Source organism: Euprymna scolopes, chromosome 29 (genome assembly GCF_053919585.1).
Source record: "Euprymna scolopes isolate OS-2025 chromosome 29, ASM5391958v1, whole genome shotgun sequence".
NCBI lineage: Eukaryota > Metazoa > Mollusca > Cephalopoda > Sepiida > Sepiolidae > Euprymna > Euprymna scolopes.
The window spans coordinates 74,342,748-74,362,382 of record NC_136510.1 but is presented as its reverse complement, the minus strand read 5'-3'; the positions used below and the strand labels follow the sequence as shown (position 1 = coordinate 74,362,382).

General features: G+C 29.5%; 1 protein-coding gene across 4 annotated transcripts in view; it reads right to left on the bottom strand.

The window, feature by feature from the left end:
* Window positions 1-19,635, bottom strand: part of LOC145252722 (CCR4-NOT transcription complex subunit 3-like) — a 135,187-nt gene that overhangs the window by 41,175 nt on the left and 74,377 nt on the right. For 3 of the 4 annotated variants that reach the window (XM_080112566.1, XM_080112567.1, XM_080112565.1), the window contains 3 exons: window positions 10,173-10,262; window positions 9,558-9,686; window positions 7,198-7,293 (listed from right to left, as the gene is read on the bottom strand). In XM_080112566.1, coding sequence (XP_079968692.1) covers window positions 7,198-7,293; window positions 9,558-9,686; window positions 10,173-10,262 — 315 coding nt within the window. Of the gene's footprint in view, window positions 1-7,197; window positions 7,294-9,202; window positions 9,217-9,557; window positions 9,687-10,172; window positions 10,263-19,635 lie in introns of those variants that run through there. The other variant, XM_080112568.1, reaches the window with a different exon arrangement.

The window sequence follows — 19,635 nt, the reverse complement described above, 5'->3', positions numbered from 1 at the left end:
ACAATATCTACATATTACGACAATGCCAGACGGAATTAAGTATTAAAAATATTTTTAATTGTAGTGAAATATTAATCTATAGCAAATGATATAGTACAACTATATCACATCTAAATTGGCTAGTAGGAATCAAAGTTACGATGTCAGTTTAAATGCTATTTGGATCCAACTTTTAAGATCTAAACATAATTTTAATATATTAGGTAATTTACCATATTTTAGTATATTAATCTGTGATATTGACAAAAGAGAAAATAAGCGTTTCATAGAAGTGAATCAAACTCCTTACACATTCTTAACAAGAAAAAGTATATTTGGCTAACAAAGCACAGACAAAGCAATACAACTTGTTCCACATAAATACAGAAATGCTCAAGAAACAGAGTTTGCTGTCAATGGCTGTATAACATATTAATGATTCAAAAGTGTAAATTTGACAGAGTTTCTATTTAATTCGTTTATTCTGTACAAACCATTCAAATAGGATTTTAAATTATTTTAAAGAGGTGTGTATAACTTCTTAAAACTATGCTATAGAGAGAACATTCCTAAATAATTAAATAACCCCAACTATAAAAAAATATATATATATTTAAATTTTCCAGATGAGTGATAATTTGCATTATTCAAACTACTATTCTCATCTCGAATGTTATTCTCAATGTTTAAGACTATGTTACCTCAGACTTTCAAGTGCATCTTGCTGAACTGGAAAATATTTCACATTCAATAAATTCTGTACAGATTCCAGAATTTAACAAAATGTACCTGAAGAATGTCAGAGGTTACATTGGCTGAAACATTGAACCTAACATTCAAAAATGAGCAAAAATAGTCAGAATAATCCAACACGAAAAACTTTACATATTAACATTAAATTCTAGTTAATCAAAATGTTTGAAAAGAACATTTTCATTTTTTTAATGCTCTAAAAAGTTATTTGTAAATATTCGACATTCATAAATTTTAGTAACGAATGGCAGTCATAAATTAGAGAACAAGTTTTTGACATGCCGTGGAAAACCTTTGCTGCAGAAGAGAGTAAGGAAAAAAAAAAAAAAAAAAAAAAAAAAAAAAAAAAAAGGAAATCCATTGTTTTTCCACAATTAAACATAGCACTGCATCCCACATGCCATGAAAACCACAGATAGGAAGTCCTAGATTTTTTTTCCATATCTGAATTGTGTAAAATGCAGTGACAGATCTGATTGGGGAAAAACTAATATATCTTTATTTTTTTTTCTAATTTATAAAAAGGTTTAATAGAATTTATATATATATATATATATATATATATATATATATATATATAAATGAAATGGTATTTATTAAATGTCATTTTATAGAATGCTTAATGTTATAAATATATATAACAGCCGATATAATTCTTAGTTACAACTCGCTCTCATATCCCAACATTACACTGGGTTTCATGATGAGACACTTGTCAGATGTTGCTTGTGTTGTAGTTAGTTCTTATTTGAATTAATGTAATTATTTCATAATAACAATCATGATAATAGCGATAAGTGTAGATTATAAAACAAAATAAATACCAAAATGAAAATAAAAAAAATATGCTAAGGGGGAAAAAATATGGTGCTTGTGCATTTATGTCACCATGCTATTCTTTAATAGTATTCTCAAATTCAATTTTTTTTTTGTTTTAAATTATTAGGTGAAAGTACAGAATAGTTACAAAACAGTCCCTTCCCCATGTTAAGAATGGGTTTCTAAATAATATTTCAATGCAGTAACAGATGCACAAGTACCAAAAATATTTGTTTTATTTTAGCACAAGTAGGAAATATGAATATTAATACCTCCTCCCTTCAAACATGTGAAGTGTTCCCTTTATTACAGTGACATAATTACATTTAAATAATTTAAATAACCAAATCACAATAAAAGCAATATTTGAAGACTGTCTTTGGGGCATAAAACACAGTCTAAGTTATAAGATTATTTAAAAAAAATATTTTCTTCTAATGATACAGAAATGTGCTATTTGACTAAAACTAATGCACAAATTAGGAGAGGAAATTAACGAAATAAAAATGATCACATAAATATGAAACTTATTCGCAACATAAAATAGATTTGCACTTATGTGTTATAACACTTAACAAAACATGCTACAAATTACTATCTATACAAAGCTCTAAGACCTTACATAGTGTATTGTAGAGCTCCAGTGTCTAGACATTGAAAGTGGAAGACGTACAAAAAGTGACAAAACTAATGAAAAGGGTAAAATATTAGTAACAGGAATGAAATTAGAGATAAAATTACATTGCTATGGAGAAGAATGAGAAATGATTTAAGTGGAACATTTATGAAATAATGGCATCTTTAACTAAGGTGAACTTAAAATATTTCGCTTCAGTTTAGAGATGCTTACTGTCAAGGTAGATTTAAAAACTAGATCTTATAAACCAATTGATTTATATATATATTTTTAAAGGAATTTAGAACAAGATAGCAGATTAGATTTGCAAAAGTAATAGCATAAAACATTTTCACATAGAATTGGATGAATTCAAACATATTGGTATGAAAAAAAAAAAAAAAAAAAAAAAAAGGACATTTTTGGAATTATCGGATGAAATAGTTATCAGAATTTCTGTATATTATTATTGTAATAGTATAAACTTTTTTTCAGAGTTGAATTAAGAATTAAAATGCAGGCACCCAAAGAGAAATAAATAAACAATTACTTTATTTCAAAACTTAATTCTTATTTTTCTATTTTATACAATTTAATATCTTTTTGACAAGAAATGCATTGGTATTTAAGAATTTCAGAATTTATTATCTGCTACCAGTTTTTAATGGCACCAAATAACAACTTGCTAAAAGCTTAAATACATTTGTTAGAAGTATCCATTTATCAACAATGTTTAGATGCTACATAAAAAGAAAGCTATAAAAAGTACATTTCCATTTTCTTTTTAAATTTTAAACTTCATAATTTTTTTTCAAAAGGAAAAATTATTGAAAGTAAATTAAAAGATTGAAAGAAATATGTGCGTACATATATCATCTACAAAATAACTGACAAAAACTTGTCTCAAATGATTAGTTACCATCTTAATTTGGTCACTAAGAATGATAGTTCCAATTTTCAAAATGTAACTCAAGTTAGTATAAGATTAACAAAAGAAATTAAAAAAACAAAAAAACAATGAAAATCAACACAATATCTACAACTATACAGGAAACTAAAGGAGGGGAAAGAAAAAAAAAGGGGGGGGGGGTAAAAAACATAAAAAAAATGGTTAGTAATGAAAAAAAAAATCAAAGCAACAGTGCTTTCTCACAGACAGGCAAGAAAATGGAACATTGAGATCATTGTTCTTCAAAAATTTTTTTTTTTTTTTTTTAAAGAACATTTGAAAGAACTGAAGGTAGCCATAAATAAAGCCATCTCTTAACTAGAATCGGTTTATTTTTTTTTTTAAGTGGAAAGATTATGATAATTAAAAGAGCTTTTATTATTATATTAGAGCTTAAAAATGATTGTTTTTAAAAAGGCAGAAAAATCGTGGTATATTTATGCTTCCAGTTAAAATGATTTAAGCAGCAGATATAGCTATTTAAAAAGCATTCTGGAATAATCACTTCCACTCTGCAAAAGAGGAGAGAGATAGAAGAAAAAATGTAAATTCCCAAGTGCGAAGGTATGGGTAGGGGATGGGTGTTGGATGGGAAAGGAAGATAAAGCATAAACGTCCACACCAAAAAGGCCTCATCCTCCCAATCCCACTGCACAAAAAAAAAAAAAAAAAAAAAAAAAGAGGAGGGGGGTGTAGAGAAAGTCATCAATCTGGATCAGAGGAAAGTTTTTTTTTTTATTATTAGGCTCAAGATTTTAGGTGGGGGGAACACTGCAAAAATGGCATCCACCCATGGAACATACCCTCAACTATGTTGTGGTTCCGATCATCCAGATCATTCAGGCAGCAAAGGACATGGAGGGAAAAAAGAAAAATCAAAACAAGTAGTGCCACGGTTATGAAATTGGAGATTCATATTACACAGCTTCATTATCAGCAGACAACAAAAATATATGAAAATAAGATATTTATTTTTATTAAATATCAAATGAAGTGGGTAAAAGATTAAATTAAAAAAAAAAATGAATATTACATGACATAGAAAACATTACAGTAATACTGTAGAGATGAAAAGAAATGTATTTTTAAGGAAAAAAAAAAAACTGAACACTAAAAATATTTTTAAAGTCTAAAAATAACCTGATAGTGCTTTAACTAAAATTATACATTTTCATATATAAAAACTGAAATCTAAGACATTTTTAAATCTATAACATTTTACATGAAAATAATTTGCTTTTCAGTAAAAAGCTTGTGTACGACGAAGTTAACTATGGCTAACAAAATGAACAAAAAACATTCTTGCATTAAAATCTATATTATATTAGCATTTTACACAGAATGTTGTCAATTTTACAAAAAGCAAATATTTAAAAGATAAAAAAAAATCTGACATAACTAAATACAAGTATACATGTAAAAACAATGTTTTTAAATTTTGTTTATTTAAAAGAAATAAAAATATTTTTTCAAACATTCTTTGCATAACATTAGTATAAATGATACAAAAAACAAAATATATTTGTAGTTAAAACAATGGTAACATTTCTTCTCAATATTTTCATTTTGTGCATGTAAGCATTATTATCAAACTCTTTGCATTTTTCATCTTGGCTGACAGGTTAGTCATTTTGTGAATGAATTCCAACTTTTGTCTTGTCATTTCACTTCTTTGGCTTATTTTATGGCTTTGTGTCATTGACATTAATGTGATCTATACTTTGAAGTGCTTTGGATAACTAACGACAGGTGATGTGGACATACCAGTTGTAAGATCACTGTGCAACATACTTTCTCATGAATGCCTTCACAGGCAGACTCGCAATTTTCTCCATCTGATGAGCTGCAGTCAAGATCATGTCACTTTGACTATTATTAACATTTGTTTGAATATACCATTGCTTAAGGTCATCTTGCTCAGTCTGCCTTTTCCCTGTCTACCCTCATGGATGTATGTATATCTGTATCCAAAATATTTATTGTATGTCTATGTCCAGCTAAAAGTCCCAAACCAAAGACCTACAAAGTTTATATTTTCTTCAACGGATGTAATATATAAAATTTTAGAGTGTGTAGTGGTGGTGGTGGTGGTGGTGGGGGTGGGGCAAATGGCCATTTTTATCATTTAAAATTTTCAAGATGTACAAACATCTTTTTACATTATCCGGTAAAGGGAAGCAACTTAATTTTTCAGTTATTTCTCTTATGTTGATTCGAGTTAATTGCATATATGTGTTGAAAGAAGTATGGGCTAGGCGAAGAAGAAAGAGGGGATGGGAAAAGGGAAAATAGAAGAGGGGAAAGAAAAAGAAAAGCTGTGTTGCACTTTTATCCAGAGCAATGGCAGATAGCCCTGCTAGTCATTAATGAAAATAAAAAAACAAACAGGTTTAGACAATTGGACAGATTGTAATCTAATGCCAATCACAGAATGAATGACCAACACATGCGAGGTTGTCTTAAACTGAACCCGTTTGTATATTTCCCGCTGACAAAACAAAAACTTGTGTCTATATAAAACATACATAAGAAAACAGGAGAGAATGGGTATAGCAAGCCATGGAAGAACATGACATCACATTTCAACCAGGTGCTGGTCTAAGTAGCAAACATGACACTCTTAATGAAGTTCAAAACTGTGACGATGTACCATTTGGAAATGGGGAATAAACACTTAGCATATGATTAAATCTAATAATACAAAACTTACGTTTGTGCATTTTTATTTTCTAATATTATGTATACTAGAATGAAAAGGTATAAAAGTTCAAGCTTTTCTTAGAGTTCAATTATTAAGACATGACAGAAAGCCTACAAGCAATTGTCAACAATTTAACGAAATACATTGTAGGCTAAAATGGCAGCATACAACACACGTATGGCATGTACTTTTGTATGGTTGAAAAATGTGGTTAGTGACAAAATGTCAAAATGACATGATCCTAGCTGCAGAAAATGTCTGGTAGGTTTCAACTGGTATGACCACACCACCAATCATTTGGAATGCTCCAAAGTGTTTACCACATTGATGTCAATGGTTCAAAAGTCATACAGTGGACTGCTTAAGACATGAATGGGATCAATTGATAATGGCCTGAACTAAGTGAACAGAATAAGGAAAATAGCAAGAGATGGAAGCTGGAATTCATTCAAAAACCATCTAACCTCAGCAGGAGATCAGATCAAACAAATAAAAATACTGTTTACTAATGACTAGATTAATAATGATGAAAAAAACAATATAAACCCAAAAATGTCCTTGTATTTTTTTTTTTTACCATTTAGTGAATTCATTCTACAAATTTTCTATACTAGTGCTATTTAAATCTAGTTTGGTAATTTGTCACAAATAAAAACACATTAGAAATAACACCTAATTAATAAACATTTTCAATGTGAAGTTATCAGTGGTATTTTTTTAGTCATTAATTAAGAATATTTCCTTAGTTATTGAATAAAGAGATTAGATTACAAAATAATATTTGTTAATCTTATGGATACCAAATGAAGCAAAAATAATATTAGAATATTGCTCTAGCTAGAACAATTTATGCTTCAACATTGCTTTTATATTAAAAATAAAAGAAACAGGGTTTCTTATGAATAACACAAAATAATTTCAAAGTAAACTTTTCTGCAGGTCCAAAAAATACTAAAAACTACACATCCTTAGAAAAGAGGGTGAGTGTTCTTTCGTAAAAATTTGCTTTTCATATCGAAATTATATGAAGTGTGCGTTTTTTAAAAAAAAAAGCCAGCAAAATTATATACTCCAACCGACAATAATAGCTTGGTAATGAAGGTAAAGATTTCTCCATTTTTCTTTAAATCAATTCCTGAAAATTTTTTATATTCATCTGGCATGTGATATCAACATAATTAACAAGAGACTTATCCCAGAAGTTAGTATTTATAATAAAATATAAACAAAATTTGGTCGGAGTGTAATTACAAAACATGATGACAAAATCATTTTCCCAACAAAAACTTTTATAACATTTGAAAATTTGGTAAAAAGATATTCGAGAGAAATTAAAATGACTGAAAGTTTTATTTGTAATCAAATAAGAGTCAAACAAACCTCTTTGTCAAGTTTTTTCTTTTTGGACCCTGCAACTAATGTTTCCAATTCACTTTCAAACTTGTCAAGTTGCATATTCAAGCTTTCTATAGAATGCTGGAAAAAAAAAATAATACCATCCATATCAGTTGATAAAAGAATATCTAAACATACCATTCTATTTCAATAGTTAAACATCTGTAGAAAGGCAAACAAAATGTATAAGTTTTGCTAAATATGTACATGGTAAGTAAGCTTTCTCAGCTGAGTTAGTACAATAGCAAGTTTTTAACAAGTGCTATCAATCGTACTTTATCAAATCCTGGCATTGGTGAGATTATGGTTGCTTTACATGCTCAGTATCCCAGGTGTTTTGATCATGTCTTGCATCAACTCAATAACACATCTAGATATCTCGGCACTAGAGAGCATGGAAGATATGGCTAGAGTGCATAAAAACCAATCCAACCGCATGCAACCATTTGGACTGGACTTCATAGCAAGCTAGCGCAAGACGTTTGGTGTTGCCCACCCTAAAGTCTGGAACACTCGCAAAACACTAATACCAAAACTGGCAAAGGAACTTCAAACTTGCAATTTGTTTCAAATGCAGACAAGTAAACAGATAGGATTTCTTAGTCTTTGGATTAGGAACAAAGTATAGTATCTGTTCTGATGCTACACCCAATTTACACTGTCCTCGGTCAATCCTTTTAGACTGAGACAATTTAAATTTTTGTTCCAATCTAATGCCCCTTTGGAGAGCTGAATTTTCCCATATTAAAAACCAACCTTGTATCTAACTTTGTCCTCATGAGGAGCTAAGTAAACAGGACCAGGTTTTATGTGGAATTAACCGATTAAGAGTGGTCTCCAATTTTTCATTTTGATTCTTATTGGTGTTTTGATTCCATAAATTCTGATCATGTATTGATTTATGAATTGACCATTTTAAAGAAAAAAGACACTCATCAATAAGGTTTCCAATTGTCTTTCACAAAAAGAAACTAAATTGAAAGCTTTTGTAAATGTAATACTATAGAAATGTTTGCCCTGTTATCAAATTAGGTTTTTGTCTTTTACATGATCCAAGCCAGTTTTGTTTTTTTTAACTGAAAAATCTATTTGATCTTTAATGTGTTATGAGAATTATTAAAACAATTCAGCATGTTAACTACTGAAATGAATCTTATATTAAAAGTTTAAGTGTTCCAGTGTTATTTTTCATTGGGAGGGGGGGTATAGGATTTTGCCTAATGTTTAGACTGGTTCGATCTAATAATTATAGTTTCCGTTATGATGAATTTTCATTGACCACAAAATGACATTACATTTGTAAGAATTTTTCACTTGTTAAAATCCTGCATTTTTAGTTATACAATGAAAATTAACTTCTGAACCAATAGCACAGCAGACAGAAAATTTCCCAATAAACTTTGAACAGTCATAATTTAATGACTATTTGAGCTATCAAAATAAATTTGGTACCATTGTTTATGCTTTGCAAAGATATGTGTGAAGATTTTTTTATATAATGAAAAATTTTTTATAGGATAGCTAATTTTATGAAGTTACTAGATGGCTTCACGAGCTTTACAAAGTTCTTTATTTTAAATATAACATTACTTTTAATATTTCATCATTGTAAACATGAAACAAACATGTGCTCATAGAAATAAAGATTAACATTTTGGTCATTTTGATACAAGTTTACTTATTTGACCAAAGAAAATTAATCAGTCCCTAAAAAACAACCATAGTGGTATATAATCACAACTGCCTTGCCATTATAGCCAAGGAGAATCCACCATCATATTTCTGAATTCTATTAACTTGTTAAAAACATTTGTTCTCAAAATAAAACAAGTCAAACAGAACTCTTCATTACATTAAAATCAAAAAAGTTGAATAGGATGTTGCTATTGCATAAACTTGAATTCAGGTGTCATCAGCTTGTCATCAGTGAAAAATGAACCCAACTTTTGCCTTTAATTTATTTTGATATTGTAAAATGAAAAATACTCACAGATAACCAGTTAATGATTTTGGTCATTTTGATACAAGTTTACTTATTTGACCAAAGAAAATTAATCAGTCCCTAAAAAACAACCATAGTGGTATATAATCACAACTGCCTTGCCATTATAGCCAAGGAGAATCCACCATCATATTTCTGAATTCTATTAACTTGTTAAAAACATTTGTTCTCAAAATAAAACAAGTCAAACAGAACTCTTCATTACATTAAAATCAAAAAAGTTGAATAGGATGTTGCTATTGCATAAACTTGAATTCAGGTGTCATCAGCTTGTCATCAGTGAAAAATGAACCCAACTTTTGCCTTTAATTTATTTTGATATTGTAAAATGAAAAATACTCACAGATAACCAGTTAATGATTTCCCCTTTCTCTTTTGTGACTGGATCCATTTTGGCTGCAGCACCAAGACCTTCTTTGGAATAAGCTTTTGTTTTTGTCTCTTTTTCAACAATCTTAAACCTTTCCATTTGCTGTAACAACAATTGATGGTTATTTGTCAGTTAAGTGCAACAAAACAATTAACATCAAGTTAGTGTACATGTTAATATATGTTAAAGTATTTTATGTTTGCACATACGTTATCACCTTTTACACACATTAACAAAAGACAGTTTAAAATGAATTATTCCAAAATCAAATGTTCTGTATAATTTGGAATACATTTAAAAATTGTCCATTATATATTTAGCTGACAATTTTTATGGTAAGAGAATATTTGTGTTAAAAATAATTAAATTATAATTTTAATTAAAGAGACATATTCAATTATTTTTTTTTTACAAAAGAGTCATTCCTTAATAGTATCGATTCTGACAGATAATTATTTCAAAAGGAATATTATTTGTAGCAGTAAATTATACAAATTTATACAGAAAACACTGTGGAATTTACAAAGATGTAATAATACATTTATAGAAACTTTCATTGAAAAATAGAATAATTAAGATGACGTTTACCATTTCTATTAGCTTCCGGTTCTCCGTCAAAACCTGTTTGTCCTTTACATCGCTGGAGGCCACCCATGTTTTGATCTGATCTCGGAGCCTCTGCAAATTGAAAGAAAGGAAATGCAAATACTGAAAAATAAATGTCCAATGTCAAGAAATGCTTGTCATAAGCAAAGTAATCAACTTCATTCATTCAGCATTTTCAATCCTTTCATAATTCAACTGGCGATCAATCCATTTAATTAATCCTTTTCCTAGAGTTTGACTTGAATGATGTGTTAGAAAAAAGAACTGTTAGATATGTGTATATGTTTACATATTTGTATTTAAAGAATTCACTCCTAAACTAATTAATGAATCATAATGAATCTTGGTACACAAATCGTTAGGCATAAGGGGTTCAAATTAAGGCTATATTTAATTTATTTTTATGCAAAGGAAGTAAAAAGGAGATGGAATCCTTTCAGGAGAATTAAGATTTGTGAAATTTTAATAGGTATGAGATGCTTTAAATAAGTTTCCAGGCTTTTTTTATACAGGCATTTAAAACCGTCGTAGACTCTTGAAAATTCAGTAGTTATTGCTATACATCTTATCAGATGACTAATCAATTTTTATGATTTCAGGTTCAAATGAATAGCTACAGTAGGAATTAAAATACACCTTACTAAAGCCTGATCGTCATAGCTAGTGAATTTAAAAAATGCAATCTGGACGTGAGGACACTTTAGAATAATGATATGCAATAAAATTTAGTTTTAAACTTGGAAAAAATGCTGCAGAAACATAAAATGCTTCAGACTGCTTTTGGACCATCTTGCATGAATCAAGCATCAGTTTTTGAGTAGCATAAGAGATTAAAAAAAAGGCAGGGAGTCTGAAGGATGATGAGGTATGGGAGGAGTAAGAAAGTCAGAACACCGGAGTTGATTGGCCAAATAAAGAATTTCATGGATAAGGACTGTTGTGTCTATAGAGAAAGTAAGTGCACAGTTTGAGATCAGTATGGGAACTGTACACACAATTATTCATGAGGCACTGAAGATGCGGAAGATTTGTGCAAAGTTTGTCCCAAGTGTGCTCAGAGAAGATCAGAAAGAAAGACGTCATGACAGCAGGGAGACGGTTGAGCTGATCAATTCAGATCCCACAGTTCTTGATGCTCTGGTGACCTGCAATGTAAGCTAGATCTACTGCTATGATCAAGTGACAGAGTTCCCAGTGGAAGCATGCCGAGTCTCCCAGATTCCAGAAGGCCAGACAGAGCAAATCCACCCAGAAACTTATGATCCCTTTTTTTGACAGCACGAGTATGATCTACACTAGGTTTTCACTAGACAGGCAACAAGGAATACTAGGTTGAGGTTTTAATAGAGTTCAGGAAGAGATTTTCTCAGAAGAGGCTATCACTCTTCAAATCAGGTCAATAGCATTTCAACCAGGACAATACACCAGTCCACAACTTCATCATTGTCACAGACTGTTTGACCAAGATGGGCATCAAGACAGTTCCTCACTCTCCCTATAGTCCAGACCTTGTTTCTTGTGACTTTTGATTATTCCCTAAACTCAAGGAAAACCTTAGAGGCTGTCATTATGAGGCAATTGAGATGAAAACGGTCGTGACAAGAGTCATTCACATGCTCACACAAGAGGTCTTCCAGAAATTGTTGGAACGGTACAAGTGCATTGCAGTCGGAGATCACTTCAAAAGGGACTAGGTGTTTCATTTGTGTATTATCAATAAAAGTTCCCATATGAAAAAAGTATGCAAAACTTAATGAATGCGCCTCGTATTAGACATCAATTAATAAATACTTCCCAAATTTCAGTCTCTTTGAAATGTTTGAAATTGTTTTTATGGGAGGTAGAATATGAGCAAAACCTACCAAGTGAAAATTTAACATTTCAGATTTGCAATAATTAAACATAAATTAAGATTACTTTATTTCAATTTCTTAAGATCCCTTAAAGTTGAAGCTTTAAATTTTAGACATTTTCTAGAATGAAAATCATGTAATGAATTTTGATTAAAATAATAGGTATAGTAGCATTATATATTGATTTACAATCTTTGTAAGAGATATAAAAGTGGTGCAACACTTCTGTTAGAATTTAGCAATACTGAGATGGGTATACTAGTTCATTTGTCAACTCTTTAACCAGCCATGTATTTTAGTTAGAATTTTCAAATGAGAGCCATTATTACTTCTGCATAATAAATATTAATATAAAACGCTTATATATATATATATATATATATAAAAAATAAAAATTACAATTAAATTTACCAAAATGATCCAAGATGGTAAAATTAAAGTATATTATAAATATTACAGAATTAATATTTATAAAGTTATCTCAGCCAGATGTAAAAGCTCGATAAAACCAAATAGGAGATAGAGCTTATAATACGAGCAAACAGTTAATAAAACATGTTAAAAAACACTTTGAAACGAGTTAAAAACATATTTAATCTGAAAAGGAAACACTAGATAAGTGGATAGTCCTTAATCCGCGGAGTTTTGAAGAAATACTTTCCTTCTCATCAGAAGGTATGAATTAGCAAAATGCGGGATCGGATTTTGCATGCAAAAAAAAGTATTTGATGAAACAACAAGTAAGTCAAAGATGTTACTTGAAAACAAAAAAAGTGAAGCAGAGGGAATATGGTGAAGAAAAAGGTGATTATACATGAATGAATAGTCTGGTGGAAGATAAATAATCCAGTAACAGTAAAATCCAAATATATAACTTCAAGAAAGTTAATTGAATTTCCATTTGCACAAGTAAAATCCCAAAATCCCGTAATTGGAAGAAGATGGTCCATAATAATCCAAAGGCAATTTTTTCCTTTTTTCCTTGTACACATTTTTGTGAATTTTTCCATGGATTTCTGCCTTTGTAGATTTATTTATCAATAAAAGTCGTCATTTAAAGAAGAAAATTGTGGAGGTGGACCTAAATGTAAATATTTACCAAAAAAATTATCCACTCATGTAAATTAAAAATGTGTAAAAGTGAGAAATTATCAATACATGGTTTAGTTATTTTTATTTTATTTATTTTTTTTTTTAAATATTCATGAAAAGAGTTAAGCCAACATAAGTAAATACATAAATTACAAATGTTTGTAAAAGTGAGAAATTATTAATAAATGTTTAGTAACTTTTTTTTCTTTTAATATTCATAAAGAGTAAAACTTTTTTTTCCAATCTCTCTCTCTCTCTCTATATATATATATATATATAAAAGTGAAAGTGTCTGTGTGTGCATTACCCTACGCAATAACTGTCAATTTTTAGTCTACAGACTCGAAATTTGATATACAGGGTACTGAAATTTGGGAAAATCGATGTGATCGGTTTTTGGTCAGAAATTTGGCGATTAAGGGGTCAAGGTTCAACGATTTGACCTTTGAGAACTCTACCAAACTCCGACAATTTTGGGTCTACGCACTTGAAATTTTAGATATAGGTTCCTTGGACATGGATCTAACTTAAACTTGATTTGAGCCCAAAACAATAAATTTTAAGAGGTCATAATAGGGGTCACAGTTAAAAAAAAAATTGCCCTCTGCGGTCTCTTCCGAATTACTCAGACAATTTCTGGTCTAAATATTTGAAATTTTACATAAAGGGTATTCAGATATAGGGCAAGCTTTTTCATCAGTTTAGGTCCAAAATTTTTAGTTACCAATATATAAATGTATGTATGTATGTATGTCTGTTTGCATATCTGCCTTAAACTTTCAATAGAGGCGACAGTTTTTACCAAGATCAGTATCGTTTTAAAATTCAACCTTTCATACGAAAAATTGGCTAAAAACATTAATATCTTCCCCTTCAATTAGGCACTTTTCTACAGGAGGCGGAGGGGGGGGGGGGGGGGGTCACTTTTTTCGCGGATATTTTTGAAAGTTATCCTCTCCTTTACATTGTCTAGCCTTAATTTTAAAAAATGTCGCTTTCGGTTTGGCGGTGGTTGTAACAGCATAAACTTTAGGTTTTACCAAGTTCTTTTCCTCCTTTGCGGTACGAGTTCGAGCCTGCCTTCCTACTACCACTTTTCTTTTCTTTTTGCTCAACATACACATCCAAACACCCAGGCAACGCCGGGCTGAAATGTTAGTATTCATGAAAAGAGTTAAGCCAACGTAAATAAATAATGTTTGTAAAAGTGTGAAAGGCAACATAAGTAAATAAATGATAAATGTTACGTGCGCATACGTTAGCCTTGACTAGGGGGGGGGGGCTAAGGGAGCGACCGTTAAATAATTCTGCTGGTCGCCATGGAACTCAACGCCCAAGGAGTACCACACTTTATTTTAAATATTTATTTTCCAAAGGACTGTTTGAATAAATCAACAATGAATAAAATGGTGCTTCTACCCTTTATTGCCGAAATTGGAGACGCCATTTTTTTTCACGCACTTGCTATCCAAATCTAGGGGAGACATCATTATATGGTCGAACGATTGCTTCCGGAAAGGGAAAGAATAAATTTACCAAAATTATCATTTATTACTCCCAGAAACTTGGTAAACCGATATTACTGGAGAAAATGAATCTTGACAATTCAAAATTGTGTTTAAAATTATTTATTTGTTCGAAAAAAAAAAAAAAATAAATAAATAAATAAAAAAAATAAAAAAATAAAATAAACTTCCGGAAAGAACTATGAAAAAAAGTAAATAAAGAAAGTGAAAAAGAACATATATCCATAATTGTTTAATTGGAAATGTTTCGATTTAATTAATGAGAACGGGAAAGTTTTTCATGGAACATTTTTTTTTTTTTTTTTTTTAAATTAAAAACAGAAAATTGAAATGACATATTCATAATAGTTTAAACTGGGTGAGCGCCATTTGAAAACCAAAACATTTATTAGTTTTTTTTGTTTGTTTATTTTTTCGTGTGTGTGTGTGTGTGTATTTTATTTATTTATTTTTTTGAACAAATAAATAATTTTATACATTTTTTTTTTTTAATTGAAGCAACTTTGAAAGGCCAACAACAAATTAATTGAAATGATTGTTTTGTTTTTTTAACGGAGAAGTGGGGTTTTATTTTTATTTGTTTTTACTGGGAATCGAAATTGTAAAAACATTGATTGAAAGGTTTGCGTAAAAAAATATAATTTTAAGAAAACAATTTTGAAATGAAAGCAATATTGGACTTTTATAAAATAGTTGTTTTTTTTTCTCTAACAAATAAATAATTTTAAATATTCTTTTGAATTGTCAAGATTTTTTTGTCAAATAAATAAATTTCAAGCAATTTTTGCAATAAATAATAAATAGCAACTTCGTTAATTTTACGACTCACCCCAGCATATTATAAACACCCTAACCTCCCCATGTTAAAACGGCTTTCGGAATGAACACCCCCCAACCTCCCCATGTTAAGAACGGCTTTCAAGGTTTGTGGAAGGGCGTGTTTAATTTGAAAGCTGTTTTTAACATGAGGTTAGGGTGTTTATAATACGCTGACGCATGTCATAAAAATGAAACAGTTTAGAAAAAGTTAAAAACAAACTTTTTTATGTAAACAATGCCGTGAAAGAAACTAAACAATTAAAACGTAATGTTTGATGAGTGAATAAGATAAACAAAGGTTATTTAAAATTTAAAAAATTGGTAAGCTACATAAATGTATTTAAATTTAAAAAAGTTTTTTTTGTGCTAATGCAGAGAGTGATCCATGCTATTTTTTTAAATCGTATTTCCACGTTTAATTAAAGTTTTATGTTTTTTTATTCAATTGTAAGGTACAGAATAGGTACAAAACACCCTCCCCATGTTAATGGCTTTTAAAATAATAACGTTATTATTTCAGCATGGATCACTCCCTGCATGAGTACCTTTTTTTTTTTTACTTATCTTGTAATTCGAGAGTAGTTGAAACGGAAGTTACCGGAAATAAAACCGACAGGCTCGCAGAAACGACTTACGAAAAATATTTTTTTATTTTAATTAATATTTTTATAATTCGCAATGTTAAATTATTTTAATAACATGCAAACATTCCTTGACTTTACAGATAGATTTTCTGAAAATTTCAATTAAATTGGTAATGTAGAAATATGGTTTTATCGATTTAGAACGAACCAAAAATTACATTTTTATATATATAGATATATAAAGAGCGTTTTATATATATATATATCTATAATATAAAGCTGAGTGTGTGTGTGTGTATCTGGTAACGAATAGGTTCCTATATGGTTGACTATTTTAAAAAACTGATTACATATAATGATAGATGTATCGAGACACAGGAATAGGTATGTTTGATCTGGCAGAACGGTGGTTCATTAAAATTGTGGGGTCTGCATTCGTGCCTGGTCCACAAAGTATGGAAATAAATTTCAAAATAAAAACGTTTACAAGTGTTTTTGATATAGATGTACATAATACTTTGATAATTATGTTTTAACTTAAGTAGGGATGGTATAATAAAATTGTGGGGTCTGTGTTCGCACCTGGCCTCCATAGAATAGAAATATGTCACAAAGTTTAACAAGGTTTTTTAATATATATCCACAGAATATTGTGATAAGTGTTTCAGTGTGAACAGGTACAGTACATTAAATTATGGGGTTAATCTATTTTATTTTTACTTTAATCATATTTTGCTTTGGTTTTGATACTCCCAAATTCAACCCAAATTTACAACCCTTCCTTTTCATAACCAACCATACTTCCGTAAAGAGTCCAAGGTTTAAAAAAAAAAAGTTTTATATAGATATATATATAAGACACTCTTTATATACATATTTTTTTTATCTCTAAGGGAACGCCTACGGCGAACAGTCATGTTATGGACCGGTATGAAGCTGAGTCGGGGTGGATGTCCCCTGGTAATAATCTTATGACTCTAGGTCAGCGCTTCACCCTACGTTGTCCTTAACACAATATAAAAATAAAATAATGACAAATAAAGTGTCGGCCACAATTTGTGACCTATTTGACACATTGTCTGAGGTTCTCATTAGCACATTTTGTTCCGAATGATTCAAACTCAAAGCAAGAATGACAACGCTAGAATCTTAAAACCTGAATTTTATTCAACATCCTTAAATTTAATATCACACCGCAATAGGTTGGGGTGAGGTCGGATGATAAAGAAAACATCAAAGAAAGAAAAGAAAACAAGGTGACAAACAAAAAAACATATAAGAGAAAATGCATACACCATTTCCATTATGGTATGACAATTCGGCCAAGGACAAGGAGCGGGGATATCGGGATGGGGAAATCATAATAGTCACTTAACTTTATCCAATTGGACTTTCATGTTTCATAATGTCTCCGTAAAGTTCATCATTCGCGAGATTTTTCCTGTTTGGTTTCTTCTTGGATGGGGAAGCCCGTCGGCATGACGATATTTTTGTTTGTCGCAACCCTCTTCTTATTCATCTTTAATATCTTAGCCGTGAACTTTCCATGATGTCCATTCTCGGCCGAAAGAATTCAACTCCTGTTTATTTCAGGGAAATCTGTTTATGCTGCGTTTGGGCATTCCTGAGCACCACCGGCTCATAGCGATTTTTTTTTTTTATGGGATTCATTATTCGCTCAAACATAAACAAAACAACCGGTCAATTTGACACCGTTCACTGCTCTCCCCAGTCTTTTTTTTTTTTTTACTTTTTTTTCTTGCCTCTCAATTTTATTTTTATACGAACGCTATCTTTTTCATCGTTGACAAAGCGCTCAGTTCAAAAACTGCTTTCTTTATTCGTCCGCGTCGATTTCACTTTTCTTTCTCTCCCTTAGCTTTGCTGACAGTGGGCTCTCTCGCGCATTGCATTTTCAGAGGAAGAGAGGGAGGGCTGTGTCTGTACACCTCGAACGCTCGTGTTTATTTATTTGTTATTATTATTTTTTTTTTGATTGAATTTAAATTCACGCTCGCCAAAGGATGCTTTCATATTTATATTTGAATTTAAATTCACCGTTCACCGTAGACGTTCCTTAAGAGATAAAAAAAAAATATTTCTTATTCCGTTATGATTATTTCTTAATTTATCAACCGATATCAACCAGCCTCTCTACCAATATAACAATATATATATATATATATATATATATAACGCTCTTTATATACATATATATATAACTACTTAATTTACTCCCATAACATCAATATACGAAAGTATAAATTTATGCGTAAACTTTATTTACTTCAAAAGTGCTCAATACGTAGGTAGAGCTAGTTAGTAAGCATGAAGAGTCCTAGAGTAGATAAACGCGGAATATTCAGTAAAGCATAATCGCCATATATATTTAATAACTTACTATATATATATATATATAAATAAAACGCACTTATATATATATATATATATATTATAAAAGGCACTTTACATATATAAACAAAACGCACTATAGATATAACACACACAAATAAAACGCACAATATATACTAAACTAACCCCCTATATAGATATATATAAATAAACCTCACTATATATATGCATATATGTGTGTATATATATATTATATATATATAAATAAAACGCACTATATATATATATATATATGAATAAAACGCACTATATATATAAATAAATGAAACGCACTATATATATATATGCATATATATATAAATAAAATTCTATATATATATATATATATATATATGTACATATATATAAATAAAACGCACTATATATATATATATATATATATATGTATATATAAACAAAACGAACCTTATATATATATATATATATATAAACAAAATGAACAATATATATATATATGTACAAAACGCACTATATATATATGTAAATAACACGCACTATATATACATATGTAAATAAAATGCACTATATATATATATATATATAACGCACTACATATATATATATACATATATAAAACGCACTACATATATATATATACATATATAAAACGCACTACATATATATATATACATATATAAAACGCACTACATATATATATATACATATATAAAACGCACTACATATATATATATACATATATAAAACGCACTACATATATATATATACATATATAAAACGCACTACATATATATATATACATATATAAAACGCACTACATATATATATATACATATATAAAACGCACTACATATATATATATACATATATAAAACGCACTACATATATATATATACATATATAAAACGCACTACATATATATATATACATATATAAAACGCACTACATATATATATATACATATATAAAACGCACTACATATATATATATATACATATATAAAACGCACTACATATATATATATACATATATAAAACGCACTACATATATATATATACATATATAAAACGCACTACATATATATATATACATATATAAAACGCACTACATATATATATATACATATATAAAACGCACTACATATATATATATACATATATAAAACGCACTACATATATATATATACATATATAAAACGCAC